The sequence below is a fragment of the Phalacrocorax carbo genome, chromosome 4 (assembly GCF_963921805.1).
Source record: "Phalacrocorax carbo chromosome 4, bPhaCar2.1, whole genome shotgun sequence".
In the NCBI taxonomy this organism is placed as follows: domain Eukaryota; kingdom Metazoa; phylum Chordata; class Aves; order Suliformes; family Phalacrocoracidae; genus Phalacrocorax; species Phalacrocorax carbo.
This window is the reverse complement of record NC_087516.1, coordinates 44434120-44448391: the sequence shown is the minus strand read 5'-3', so window position 1 is coordinate 44448391 and position 14272 is coordinate 44434120. Positions and strand designations below refer to the sequence as shown.

At 40.7% G+C, this 14272-nt stretch overlaps 2 protein-coding genes across 4 annotated transcripts in view; both read left to right on the top strand.

The window, feature by feature from the left end:
* The window catches only part of KLHL2 (kelch like family member 2), a 59778-nt gene extending 57920 nt beyond the window's left edge, over positions 1-1858 (top strand). For all 3 annotated transcript variants that reach the window (XM_064449765.1, XM_064449762.1, XM_064449764.1), the window contains 2 exons: positions 134-277; positions 748-1858. In XM_064449765.1, coding sequence (XP_064305835.1) covers positions 134-277; positions 748-776 — 173 coding nt within the window. In that variant the 3' untranslated portion in view covers positions 777-1858. The remainder of the gene's footprint in view (positions 1-133; positions 278-747) is intronic.
* Positions 1859-2910: 1052 nt separating this feature from the next.
* MSMO1 (methylsterol monooxygenase 1) lies at positions 2911-11181 on the top strand. Its single transcript, XM_064449761.1, has 6 exons — positions 2911-3017; positions 4574-4883; positions 5949-6097; positions 6961-7087; positions 8880-9034; positions 10174-11181. Exons 2-6 carry the CDS (start codon positions 4629-4631, stop codon positions 10379-10381), a joined length of 894 nt encoding a protein of 297 aa, XP_064305831.1. The 5' UTR covers positions 2911-3017; positions 4574-4628; the 3' UTR covers positions 10382-11181.
* The last annotated feature ends 3091 nt before the right edge of the window (positions 11182-14272 follow it).

The window sequence follows — 14272 nt, the reverse complement described above, 5'->3', positions numbered from 1 at the left end:
TAATACCATGTGGTGTAAATAGCATGTTCCTGGATTTCTGCTGCTTTCATGATGCTGTAGAACAGAAACCATGCTTTTATGGGGTGAACAAGCCAATTGCTAATTTTCATATTGGTTTCCTGTCTTTTTTTAGGAGTTTGTGCTGTAAATGGTCTCTTGTATGTAGTTGGAGGAGATGATGGTTCCTGTAATTTATCAACTGTGGAATATTATAATCCAACAACTGATAAATGGACAGTTGTGTCATCTTGTATGAGTACAGGAAGAAGCTATGCAGGTAATGTGTACAGATATTTTTTAACAGACTTTTTACAGTATACCAACTAGGATAAGAAATTTGGCAAAGCAGCCGAAGTCCTGTCTAAGGTAAAACCTGAGATACCAGAATGGGTATGAAGAATCTGACGGTATGTTTTGCATGATGACTTCAAACAATTACTCACTACAAGGAAAAAAATGGTATTAAACTGTACGCTAGAGGGATTTAGCATGTAAACAGTGAGTCAGAAAGATGATTCTGGTATGACCAGTCCTTTTCCTTTTCTTAACAAGAGATTTGTGTCTCAATCTATGCGGGTCCAATTCTGAGGTTCTTCAGGATTTGATATTTAGAAAGTTTTTTTGATATTTAGAGGTTTTCTTATGCTATGCTAGTTGCAAGGTATTACATTAAACATTGTTTTTCATATTCTTGATTTTTTAAAAATAATACCTAAAGATTTATGCTTTTTTATTTCCTCACTCTAGGTGTTACAGTTATTGACAAACCATTATGATCAGTAACGGGATTTTCAACTTGATTATGCACTAGAAGCAGTCTTCAAGTGTATTTGAAGTGACTGAGTATCTAAGCACTTCTCTACTTGTAGCTGCACCTTGAGTCACAGTGGAAGATGTGACTGTCTACAATTACAGATGGCAGATGATGAAGATTACTCTAGGTAGAGGCAATGTGTAGGATTATTCTGCAGTTGAGCAGAAGCTGATTGAATTTTTGAAGTCTAGTGGACCATTTCTTTTTATTGCAAGGTCTTAAAAAAAAAACAAACCCACTTTCGTAAGGACCGACTGATGTCAGTCATGACTGAGAAACGGATTGTCAGTGAAGAATGGTGTGTTTTCTGGTGAAAGTAAATTTTTGTCTTATTTTTTCCAGAGACTAATAAATATATTTAAAGAAATGAACCGTCAGTCTTCATAGTAGGTATTGAATCCCACCTCAGTAATTCAAGCTGGCATGGGGTAAACGTTTCCTTTTATAAAACTTTTGTTACATAACTATAATATGTGCATATGTTTGTGTGAGCATAAGTTGCTTTCTATTGAAACACTTCAAAACCTGATTTTACTATTTATAATTTGGCACAGTACTTTGAATATGCCAGTACTATGTTGTAAAACAGAGTTGTATTTTTTGATATGTAACAATGCTTACCACTACTAATTCCCACTGAAGGAGAGATCAGAGCTGGTATAACACTTCCTGAACAGGTGTAATTTCAAGATCTTTTTAATAAAAATGTTGTCTGTACTTGGTTTTTTTTTTCCTGTTCAATTTTGGTCACATTTAGATGTTACTTCTTTCTTACCTTTTTATCCAAAAGGTGATTTGGCATGAAAATAACTGAAAATTTATAATGAATGTATGAAACTGCGTTGAACTTGCATGGTACTAAGGCCTATTTGTGCGTGTAAACTTAGCTGCTGTTAGCTAATATCTGAATATACTGTACGTGGCCATGCTTATAAAGCAGCTCATTTTTATTCGTTCTTGGATGGCCTCCTTTTAACATGACCAAAGTTATTGTCATATTTGAGACATTTTCTTCAAATAAAAGTTTGTATATTGTTTCCTAAAGCCAACAAGTCGCTTAAAACTTGTGTTTCTCAATACAAGTCTCAAACCAAATAATCTTGACATCAGTGAAGAGATTTAGTTTTGGGGGGGAAGGGGGAGCTGGTGTTCTAAAGATCCGAATGCAAACAAATTGAAAAGAATTATTAAGGTTTAGGAGCTGGTCATGTATGTTATCACCGATTTGCTGCAGGCTTGTTTCTGAAAGCCTTGGTTTTCAGTTAGTGAAGGTAGCGGCCACCTCCAAGTTCCAGTGAAACAATTTGATCTGTGACATCAGTCTAATGGTCGAGAATAACCTATTTTTTTTGGCAGATGCTGAAATAAAACCGATGGTATCATTTTACTGCTGATATCATGGGTTCCAGTAGCGGGCTTCACTAGAAACGTTTTATTGGAATTGTACATTTGTAGTATTTGTAGAATTCTACTTGCATTATACCCAGCTCAGCTGAATGGATGATAAATCAACTGCCACCACGACATATCCTTGTATTTCACTATTAAGTAATTAAGCAAGGGCGCCTGTGTGTAGGCGCACGGACACCACGCGTCCCTGCAGCCGCGGGCAGCGCCGTTCCGGCCGGGCCTGTGCGCACAAGCAGGAGTGCCTCTCCTCCCCCAAAAACGCCCAGCCCTGCCGTGCCGTGCCGTGCCGTGCCGTGCCGCTCCTGGAAAGGAGCCAACGAAGCACCAGGAGCACCGCAGGCACCGGGCGCCGCCGCCCCTCACTCTCCTGCGACGGTACTTCCCGGCAGCCCCTGCACCCCCGGCGGTGGGGGGGCCCCGGCGGCGGCCCCCCGGGAGCGGCACGGCGCGAGGCTCCCGGGGCGAGGGCAGGGCCGCGCCCGCCCACCTGAGGCACCGGTCACCGCCTCATCACGTCTTCGACGTCACCCGGCCTTCCTCCTGCCTCATTGGCCGCGCGCCGAGGTCTCACTATCCTCACTCCACCCCTTCAGCCAATCGGCGCGCGGGAGCCGCAGCTCCGTCCCGTCCCTCCTCACGCCTGACTCTCCGCCGCTGCCGCCAGCCAGCCAATGGGCGCCGCGCTGGGCGTTGCTGCGCGGCCAATGGGGAGGGCTCACTTGAAGAGCCGGCGGTTGTTATTACTGTGACGGGCGCCGCTTCCGCGGCGCGAGGAGCACCGGCTGTCGCTCAGGTGAGGGGGCGCGCGGGGCCGCCCGTTTGGGGAGGCCGGGGCGGGCAGGCGGGCGTTCGCGGCCGGCCCCGGCGGTGCCCGTGATGTTGCCGGGGTGCGGGCGTCCACCCGCCCGGCCGTGCAGGTCCTCCCGCCGGTGGCAGGGCGGTGCGGCGCCAGGCCGGGTGGCTGGGCGCGGGGGCGCCGGCGGCCGGGCGTCTCCCCGGGCACTCACGTCGTCACCGTCCCGCGCGTGGGCGGCGTGTGTCAGGGTCTGCCCGCTTCCTCCCCGGGGCTGGGCGGGACGGGCGCTTTCTCGGCGGGTAGGTAGGTAGCCTTACAGCCCGGGACCTCGGCTGTAAGCTTCCTTGGCATCTCCTGCGACATACTTATCGTTAATAAAATGGCATCTGCCATGACGTATCTGTTGGTACCAAGAAACGGTAGCATCTTGATGCCGTTGCTAAGGAAGGAAAATGGTAACTAATACTGTTGGATATTGAACGTGGTGTGTTATTTATGTTGGACCTAGTCTGAGTGTATCAGCTGGGGACTAATGAGCATCCACGTTTTAGAGTGGAAGAGGGACCTGTTAGAGGGTGCCCAGAGGAGGGCACGAAAATGATCAGAGGGCATATTGCCTCAAGAGAGTCTGAGAGAGTTGGGGTTGTTTAGCCTGGAGAAGAGAAGGCTCCAGGGACACCTTACTGCATCCTTTTGGTGTATAAAGGGGGCTTATAAGAAAGATGAAGAAAGACTTTTTGCTAAGGCCTGTAGTAACAAGACAAGGGACGATGGTTTTAAACTAAAAAAGGGTAGGTTTGGGTGGGATTAAGGATAATATTTTCTACTATGGGAGCGGTGAGGCACTGGAACAGGTTGCCCAGAGAAGCTGTGGATGCCCCATCATTGGAAGTGTTCAAGGCCAGGTTGGATGGGGCTTTGAACAACCTGGCCTAGTGAAAGACACCCCTGCCCATGGCAGGGGTGTTGGTCTAGATGACCTTTAGGGGTCCCTTCCAACCCAAACCAACAAGCAGCCCACTCTGTGGAAACCGCAGAAGTTCTGGGCACCTGGGGGAACACAGCCACTGTGCTTTTGGGAGCTGTAATGAAAATTGTTATGTATGGAAAGGAGGATTGCCTCAAGCCAGCTGCACTCTAAAGGCAGTCTCTTGTGGTGTTGTAGTTTGCATGGATTATGGCTCACAGCTATGAGAAGAATGAGGCTGGATAATCAGGAGATCATGGTTAATTTAATTTCTAAATCTGGTTTGAACTTTTCTCTGCTCTTTTAGTATAGAATACAAATATCCTGCAAAATACTTGAAATAAAATTGGGTAATAGTACTTTTTATCCTTTTGCTCCCTTGACCTAATCTCAAAATTTCAGAGCTGATTGCCTGTCAAACTAATCTCAAACTTTGTTCTTTTACACAGCTCTGTAGAAAGAGAACCTTCCCTCCCCTGCCCTTCCCAGTAACAACTAAGACAAGTAATGTGGGGTGGTTTTTTTGTTTGTTTGTTTGTTTTCAAAGATTAACTGCTGTTTATTCAATATTTCTCAAAATTTGCAGGTTACTTACAGACAGCTGTAGAAGAACTGTAATTGTGATGCTTTATGTTTGAACAATGGCAGTGAACGACAGCGTTAATATCTTGAACTCAGCTTATCTGGCGGTGGAATATATAGACTCTTTCTTGCCTGACAATCCCTTGCAGCAACCATTTAAAAATGCCTGGAATTACATGCTGGATAACTACACAAAGTTCCAGATTGCGACTTGGGGATCACTTATAGTTCATGAAGTTTCATACTTCTTGCTGTGTGTACCTGGATTTGTCTTTCAGTTTATACCGTGCATGCAAAAGTATAAAATTCAGCCGGTAAGACAAAGTTGTGAACTACACACTTCCTGATTTGTCTTTGAATATGTGCAGTAGAACATATAACTGCAGTATCCTAGTTTCCAGTTTATATGACCCAGTTTCCTCTAGCACTGTGGACATCCTGGAAGCAACAGAGCAAAATTACAATGTGTGTGAGGAGAGAAACAGAAGTGGATTATGGGGAAGGAAGGGAGTTTTTTCTGAGGGAGAGTATCTTTTCCACCATGGTGGTATAGAGAGAAAAGGGTATGTAAATCTCTGTGTTAGCAAAGTTAAATTTCCTCCATCTGAGTTTATATATCAGCAGGAGAAGGTGGAATAGAATCACAGCATCTGGTGGTAGAGGTGCACCTTAATATTATGAAAGAATTACATGGTGTTCTTATTTAACAGCAAGTGTCTCTTTCAAAGGATCTCTGTGCACACCCGCTTGAAAGGATTTTAAAGTATTTTAATAATGGAGAAAGCCAGGGATGGACTGTACACTCCTAATTGGTATCAAAGGCACATCCAGTATCTAAAGATGATTGTTTTCCCCCAGTTTCTCATAATACAAATTAGAAATTAGTAGTACCACCTTCTGAAATGTTAGAGTAATTGTTAAAATGTCTCCCTGCAAAAAATGGGATGTTTTCAAGACAACTTACTTCTTCACAGGCTTGTATCTTCAGTTTCTCTTTGTATTATGGTAGCTATGGTAATGCATTCTGTTATTTTAGCTATGGAAATACAATCTTAGATTTGTGTGAAGCTGTTGACTATGAAGTGTTCCTGCTAATTACAAGCACTGAAATAACAAGAATACTTGGGGGCAACTGGCAAAGGCAACCTCTGTTAAGAGAGACCTACTTTAAATTTTACAGAAAACTAGCTTAGAAAAACAAGAGGGTTTGATGAAACTGAATCCAATCCCATGTAATTTGTATTGCCTAAATTAGTTTGTATTATGGGAGGACCTGCTAACTCACCTATCTTCCAAGGTAAAATGAAACTGCCTTGTTTTGCAGCACTTGTTACATGCAATAGAAGTGCATAACGCAACTGATTCTTTTTGCTTCTTAGGATAAACCAGAAACATGGGAAAAACAGTGGAAGTGTTTGAAAACGCTCCTCTTCAATCACTTTTTCATTCAGCTTCCTCTGATTTGTGGCACCTATTACTTTACAGAGTATTTTAACATCCCATATGATTGGGAACAGATGCCTAGATGGTAGGTGGATTTTTCTTGTATGTTGAGTTACATACAGTTGGAGGCAGAGTATTTAACAAATTGTGTCATCAGCTCTAATACATAGTAATTTCTTTGGTGAGGTAAACTGTGTTTGTTATTCTTGCTTCTCTTGATGCTTAACCACTGTAACAGCTAATTAGAGCTTTCTAGATTTTTTTTTTTCTTTTTAAATGGCCCCAAATTTTCTGATACTCAGAAGGGGGAATTAAGAGGGAGCTTATGGTGGCATGGGCTAAATATTGGACTTCCTGAGGTTTTTCAATCCAATATTTTTTTATTCCCCCTAAGTGTTTGTTTCCCTCCACCCTGTGTTATATCATAGCGGCAATGTGTTCCTCAAGGGAGAGAATGTACCACCTTTTTCACATTTGCCTTTTTTGATCTAGACCGATAGACTTTTAAACAAAACTGAATTAGTGATAAATGCCTTTTTGTTTTGATTTTTTTTTTCTTTCTGATAGTTGTTCTTTACAACAGAAACTCATGTTCCTTGGAGACTTATTTGCTATCTAGTCTGGATAGCTGATGCAGCTCTGTGTTTTTATATCTACATCTTACACAGTCTAGGGATGTTCTTTATAGACTGTAATATTGAAATGACAGTTTGTTATACGGCACGCTAATTCACTTCAGCGTATCGACAGATGAGCTGATAGGTACAAGGAGTAACGTGCTTGCCAGTTAATGTTTTTAGTATGTTAAAAAGGTGGTGTCAATGAACTGTTATTCAATCAGTAATGTACATAAACATTTCCCACCCTTACTAGCATATAACTTTTATCTTTTAAGATTGTGTATCTGCTAGTATATTCTATAACTAATAGCTCTTCTCCTTTTTAAAGGTATGTCCTAGTTGCCCAGTGTTTTGGATGTGCAGTGATTGAGGATGCCTGGCACTATTTCCTGCATAGATTGCTGCATCACAAGAGGATATACAAGTATATCCATAAGGTTCACCATGAGTTTGTCGTATGTATTCCTTGATTATTATTTCTTAGTACTACTTAGTGTATTTGGTTTCATTCAACTTACTTAAAGGTCTTATTTGAGGGACTTAAGAATTTTGCATCCCCCTGACAGGGGGATAGATGTCTTTTCTTGAGCTCTGTCAAGAACAGTCACCCATTTTGTTTCTAAAACCAAGGTGTTTCTGAAAACACCTGCTGTAATTTTTTTCATTTAATGGGAGTGAACGGTAACGCTCAACTCTTGAAGTTCAATCGTATCTGTTCAGCGAGGTGAAAGCAAGCTTTTAAAAGTATGTTACATGCTTGTTTGCTAAGGGAGGGAGAAATGGTGGATTCCTGGTTTTGCATGTTCATCAGTCCTCTGCCACCTAGGGTGTTACCCCGAGCCTGCTAATCCCCAGAACGCCATCCAGACAGGCAGCTCCTGCACAGCCTGGTATGTGCAGGATATATGATTCAGGGAAGGATTATAGCCTTGGATATAGGCCTCTGGAAGCAGTGTGTGATACTGCATCGAGAGCATAATGCAGTACGGAGATATTTTGGGTGGTTCCGCATTTAGTGGTGTTGGAGTTGATGCTGAGCATAAGGTAATGAACCATGCTTGGCTGGAGGTGGCACTGTTCTGAGGCAGGCAGGGTTCAGCAGCGCTTACACCTTACAGCTGGTATAGCTGTGTTCAGGCACTCTCTGGACCACAGGAGTCAGTGCTACTGTTTGCCTGCTGCTGTGTTTCAGTGTATAACCCCCATACTGTGCCTAAGGTAAACTGTAGGCTTCTGGGCCAGGCATGGTTTGTACAGGCTGCGATTGTAGAGAAGCTTGGTGTTGCCTGATGCATGTGTATGTAGAGGCATCTGCAGCAGCAGCCACTGCTGTTTTCCTCTTGCTCTTGGCAGCCCCTCAGGTCTCTAGCAGGAGCAGCTTCTGGCCGTTATTCTGGCCATTATGAGTGCATAGCGGTTGACATGGAAGTGATCTGTAGGCTAATGGCTGTTTCACTAGAAACTTTTCCTGATAGTAAAAGTTGATGATTTTAAAATCACCCTTAAGCCAAAGTGGACTTTTTGTTTTTCCCCTGATAAACAAACTTATAATCTTGAGCATTAAGTTAAAATTTAAAAATTTTTTATCTTTCTGTGGTGGGCTACTTTTAAAAACTCTCTATGGAATTTCTTTTTTTGTAAACCAAATGTAGGAATAAATGGGGGTTGTGTGTGTATATATATTTAAAAAATACATGTATAAAGAAAAGTTTTATTTCAATTGCATAATAATATTTGAACAGTAAGAATTTATCTTAAAAATTGTCAAAGATAAGGTGGTCTTTAAAAAAATTATTTTAAAAATAAATAAGTGAATCCTGACTCTGAGAATATTTTGGCTTCCTTCTTTCTTCTGCTTCCAAGACTGGATGTATAACAAAGCTGATAGGAGCTTCCCAAACACTTTTTATATTCCTGAAATAATGCTTTGGCCTTGGGTAATGGTAAGCCTAAATAAAAGTTTTCAACTTCTCCACTAGTAGTGAAGTGTTTGGAATCACTAATGGAATGATAATCCTTATGACCTTGGAATACTGTTTTCTTTTTTCCCAACGAGGAGCTGAACAGCTGTGTTAAGGCCCTTGCTCAGTCAGCCCATTTCCTTCACCCACAACATCATTCCATTTGTCCTGTTGTAGTCCTGTGGGGTAATGGGAAGGGGAGAGTACCACAGAATGGTGATTCTCATTTGGGCATTATGGAAAATCACAAATGGTGACTGTTCTCCTGTCTGTTATCTCTTTCTAGTCTCCATTTGGAATGCAAGCAGAATATGCACATCCTCTGGAAACACTTATCCTCGGAACTGGCTTTTTTATTGGAATAGTTGTTTTCTGTAACCATGTGATTCTTCTGTGGGCATGGGTGATATGTCGCTTGATGGAAACCATTGACGTACACAGGTGAAATCCTCATTGCTTTTTAATAATTGTTTTTTCTCTTCTCCCTAAGTCTGTCTTAAACTTACCTGTCTTATTTCACTCAGCTTTACTGTTTATTTTGCACTGAAATGCTTTTATGCATCTTACAGAGAATGACACAATCTCAACAGTTACACTGTCTTCTCTTTTAATCAACAACATTTGTTGTAGGCTGTAGCTAGAGCATCTCAAGGAGGGTTTCAGAAGCTAGTTGCCTCATTAGGATGTCTGGCTCATTAGAACACCAAAAATCAAGTGCAAAATGTGATATTCCAGCCAAAAGTTCTTTACGTTTGTTACTTTGTCAGCCAGTTTTCCTGGACAAGAGAAACTTCAGGCTATACAACCACTGACATCGTTGCTGGTTTAGTTGGTTGTAGACTGAGAAGTATATGTTGTGACATATCATTAAGTAATTGATGCAAAATATTAATTTCCTCTGATTATCACTTCAGTTTGTTTGTCTGCTTGAGGTGTTTATAACAAATTACCTTGCACTGCCCCACTAGGTGGTGGTAAGATGCTTTCCAGTACTACTAAGCAAAAGAGCTGAAAAGCAAACTGTGCTGGTTCTAATATTACTTTAATTGTTTACTTCTAATTTTGAACATTTGAAGAACTTCCAGTAAGCTGAAAATAAGAGTAGAAATACTAGAATTGTAGCTGGTTTGAGATGTTTGATGAGCAGCTGAGCTGCTGTGACAAGCTATGAACTAAAAGATAGTGTTGTTTCTTGTTCCTCCTTCTTAACGTTACTCTTGGGTCAAAGCTGTGAAGCCAGCAGAAAGTCAGCTACTCTTTTTTTTTTTTTTTTTTTTTTTTTTTTTTTAAGGTGACTTGCTTAATTTTTTTTGTGTTACCTAATAAACTGAGCTGAAAAGTTCAGCAAGTGGCAAAGCCATTGCAAGGTAGTTTACAGAAGCGTTTGGCTAGGATAGGAGGAATCTTGTTTTCCTATTAAGCCAGTGTTATAGCGATTACCTTAGGGCCTTATAATAACCGAAACATCTTTTTATTTTATAAAAACAAGAAGTTAGTGTCTATATTTTGTGGTTTATATCTGGGAAAAATCCTTACTATAGTTGCTTTTGTTTTTTTTCTCCCCTCCCTGTGCCCTGTAGTGGCTACGATGTTCCACTGAACCCTCTTCATTTGGTGCCTTTCTATGCTGGGGCCCGTTTTCATGATTTCCATCACATGAACTTTATCGGCAATTATGCTTCAACCTTCACATGGTGGGACAAAATCTTTGGTACAGACTCTCAGTTCATTGCCTATAAAGAAAAAGAGAAGAAGCAACAACTCATAACGAAGAAGAAGGCTAACTAAATTTCCAGTGTAAAAAATTCTGATGCTAATACTGGTAGTCAACTTTTGCTTTTCTATAAAGCAAAAATAGTGATCGGGTGTTAAGCATAAATCTTGTTCCTTGGCTACTAAGTGGTAGGGAAAAATAGCTAATTAGCACTGCAGTATCTTCCTAATGGGAATGCTTTCTATTTTATATGTAAGTACTGCATATATTTTAACTACAGATTTAAAGATGATGCAAAAAAACTGAGATGACTTGTGTCTATCCTTTTTTTTTTTTTTTTGGGGGGGGTGGGGTGGGTGGGTGGAGGGGAGTGAACTTCAGTTTTATCTTTAATATTGCCCACTTTGGATCCAGGTGGAATTATGTATGTGCACTGAAATTGGACTTAGTTTTTTTAAATATATATACTTAAATTTGTAATATCAAATAGCAGAACATATTAACTGGTATCAGCACTGTATTGTTTAAATATTGGGTAAAAGTTGCTTAAAATCAAAACAACTGTTAATGGGAAGCTTGGACAGGCCATTTGCACACTGGATAATGCAAACTGTTAATAACAGAATGCTTGGCTAAACATGAGTTAGCAGAGACATTCCTGATCTAGATTTACTATGTTACTTTAGAACAGAGGTAAAAAGAATAGAAGTTTTTGTTTGAAGAAACTGGTTTTTTGCTGCTGTTTTGAAGTTTGTCTGTCAGTGTACTTAGCATTTCTATTACATTCTTCTCTGTATGTTGTAATTTGCTGAACTGACTTGTTGCTATATTTGCACTTGTGACTGATGAAATAAATACGGTTTGGTTTGATGCATGTATTATACCTTTCATATGTTTTTTAATACAAAGTTGTGATAAAAACCATGTAGGATGTCTCACTCTGTTCATCTCTTTAATGAAGCAGCATTGTATCTGGTAGTATGGTCTACAACAGTTCGGTCTGTCAGCTACTTACAGAGACAGCAGTAAGAAGTGGAGATGGAAGAACATCTTGTACGTTCTGTTGGTTTGTGTTTTGAAGGACTTGGATAAATAGTTACTCAGTGTAGCAACAGCTTTTGGACCAAGTGAATCCTCAAGTTAAGCTACAGCTTTCGGAAACTAGAATTGCAAAATCCACTACTTGAGATGTACTAGTAATAGAAGCAGTAATCTAATATTGTTGAATCTGCTCTAAGTATTTGTCTGTTGCACAGGAAATAACAGTTGAAACTATATAAGAAGGGTTTAAACTCTTATAAAGATCTTGCACTTTGTATTTTAATGTTGGCTGCTCTTCAGACTTCAGATACAAGTTCATCTACCCTGTAAGTCATTTAGAGATTCTTACAGTGTTTTCCTTACTGAAAACTACCTGAATTTTTGTGCTGCTTCGCATGCAGTCTGGTGTGACACTCAAAACAGGCACTCCTATGAAAGTGCAGATGAGATCAGGCTTCTCATGAAAAATCAAGGTGCTAATAATATTTGGAGTGATTAAAATATTACTTGAGATGTGGGAGTGGTTCACATTCCTCTTCTGCATGTGTTTTATAGAAGCTTTTCTCTGTCTGTATCCCTGCTGAAATTTGGGGTTCTTCCTCTTCTTCCATCTAAAAGGAAGTAAAAATACTTGACCATGGCAGGTGAATGGAAGCTGAAATCCCTGTATTGTTCAGTTTTTAGCAGGGACAGGTACTTAAGACTTCCTGAATCAATGTGCACTGCCAGCCTGAACTCTCCATGGCGGAAGTGACCTCTTTAATGGCCATCCTTGAAATCTGATTATCCTCTTTGCTTTGTCAATTCCCACTCTCCTCCTGAACCTGCAGCTGTGCTTAGCTTTATTTTGCTGAACCCCTAGCCTAAAATATGTACACAGGGAAAACCTGAAGCACTGAAAGCTCCTGATGATTCTATTCACTGTTTCTCAGCCCGCTGGCTTGTGCTTGTGCACACAGCATCACAAAATTGTGTACAACTGTGAGCCAATAGCTTAAATACTCCAGTAAAGGTATTTCTAAAAGCTTGGTGTTTCCTTATATATTGGAGAGCTCAATCACAGCACTAAAAGTTTGATAGGATGACTTACAAAGTTAAAATGTCTATTCCATTTTTCAAGAGGTTTTGAAAATAAGGAATGTAATTTTAACACATTACTTATGCCATCTTTTTAGGTACAGTGTGCATGAGGGTTTTTTTCTTGTTTGTTCATAACTTGAAGCTGTATTTTTCTGACACCCATTGCTATTTCAGTTTTTCAGGTTATTTTATGTTCATCCTTAGAGTGGAATGTGATCACATCATTGCTTTTGACATTCTTTAACAAATTCCTAGAGAATTATGCAAGCTATGCTTTATACATTTATTTTTTGCTGAAACAATGTGCCCGCTGGACCCCTTGCATTTGAACACCACAGGCTTGTTTTGCTGCAGGACTCAGACAGAGCTGCATTTTACCACCACCCCAGCGCCTTTTAAAGTGGAGAACCTTGTATTTATTACTGAACAGGATGCTGGCTAGTGAACCTCATTACTATGTATCTTATGCATATTAAGAACTGTGTTAGGCAATTACATTTCTGAGGTTTTAGGCCTTCGTTAAACAAGACTTCACTGATTATTATTTTTTTTCTCCCCACATGTAGTGAGAGAGAGTAGAGTATGTGTAGTTCTAAAAACTAAGTTTTTCGTGCAATAGTTAAAAATGAGAGCAACATACAGGTGATAGTTTTGGGCTCTTGGCAAGATGCAGCACAGCCTTACACAATCTGTTGTCCTTTATCCTCTTTAGTGAGGAGGCATTTAACTTTTAGAAGTGGTAGGATCATTCTCTAATACCACCTTGGTGGTATATTCACATCCTTCCTCTTAACCATTGTCCTTCTGTCTAAACATTCGAAGATAAAATTAGCTGTTCTGCAGCATTGCGCTGGAGAGTACAGTCAAGTTACTCATCTGTTGTCATGTCTCGATGCTTCTAGCGATATTGCTTGCCAGACTCTTACCAGTGTGTTGTATATTTCTTACTCTTAAGTGTAATTTGCAATTTGCTGCTCTGAAATATTTAAATGTGCTCGACTTATCAAGTAATCTAAATCACATTCCAGAGCTGCTATATCCTTATTATTCACCATTCCTTGTCTTCCGCAAATTGCAATCAGTTTTGACTCACATTTATGTAATCACTGAATAAATTAGCCCCCAGACTTGAAATACCAGTCCCTGTGGAAGACCAGAGGAATGCTCCTGCTGGATAATGACTCACCACTTTTAAAAAATCCTGTCAGCCTGTTCTGCAGACTCTCCAAATGGTCCCACATGGTAGTTTCTCTGTATGTGAGTGTTTGGTGGTGTAGCCACGCCATCTCAGAAACAGCATTGCAGTTCAGTGTCCAGGACCCGGTATCACCCCCGGAGCAGCGATTACTCCCATGGTCTGAAACAGCTGGCAGAAATAAGCCACTGCTGTTTGTGCAGGTATGCAGCGTGTACGTGCGAATGTCAGGTACGTTTCGTGTGAAATTTAAATTGCAGTCTATAAAGAGGCTTTACGCAAAATTGTTACATGTTATAGGATGTTCACCACCCCGACAAAAGCATGGTAAGCTCTTAAATACCCGATAGGGCTGAATTTCAGTAACACGGGGGAGTAATCTAACAGGCGGAGACAATAAAAAATTCAGTCTTGCAATACATAACTGGAAGGTGGCTTTATTTCCTTTCCCTCTCTGTTACCTTCTGCATAACTGCCTTGGCTGTATTTGGATTTTTAACATTAATTCTTTATTTGTTTATATTTCCTTGGACATGCCTTCTGTTAAGCCTGTTCTCAAGATACTGGGAAAGTTGTGACTTTCCATATCTCAACTCTGTTTTGCAAGCAAATGAGAAATGGAGCCACTGAGTCGTGCAAGACATTTCCG

Excerpts from the sequence above, each read along its gene's own strand:
- MSMO1 (XM_064449761.1), top strand. The coding sequence starts at position 4,629 with ATGGCAGTGAACGACAGCGTTAATATCTTGAACTCAGCTTATCTGGCG. Across the intron at positions 6,098-6,960 it reads TGGGAACAGATGCCTAGATG|GTATGTCCTAGTTGCCCAGT; the intron begins GTAGGTGGATTT and ends TCCTTTTTAAAG. Across the intron at positions 9,035-10,173 it reads GAAACCATTGACGTACACAG|TGGCTACGATGTTCCACTGA; the intron begins GTGAAATCCTCA and ends TGTGCCCTGTAG.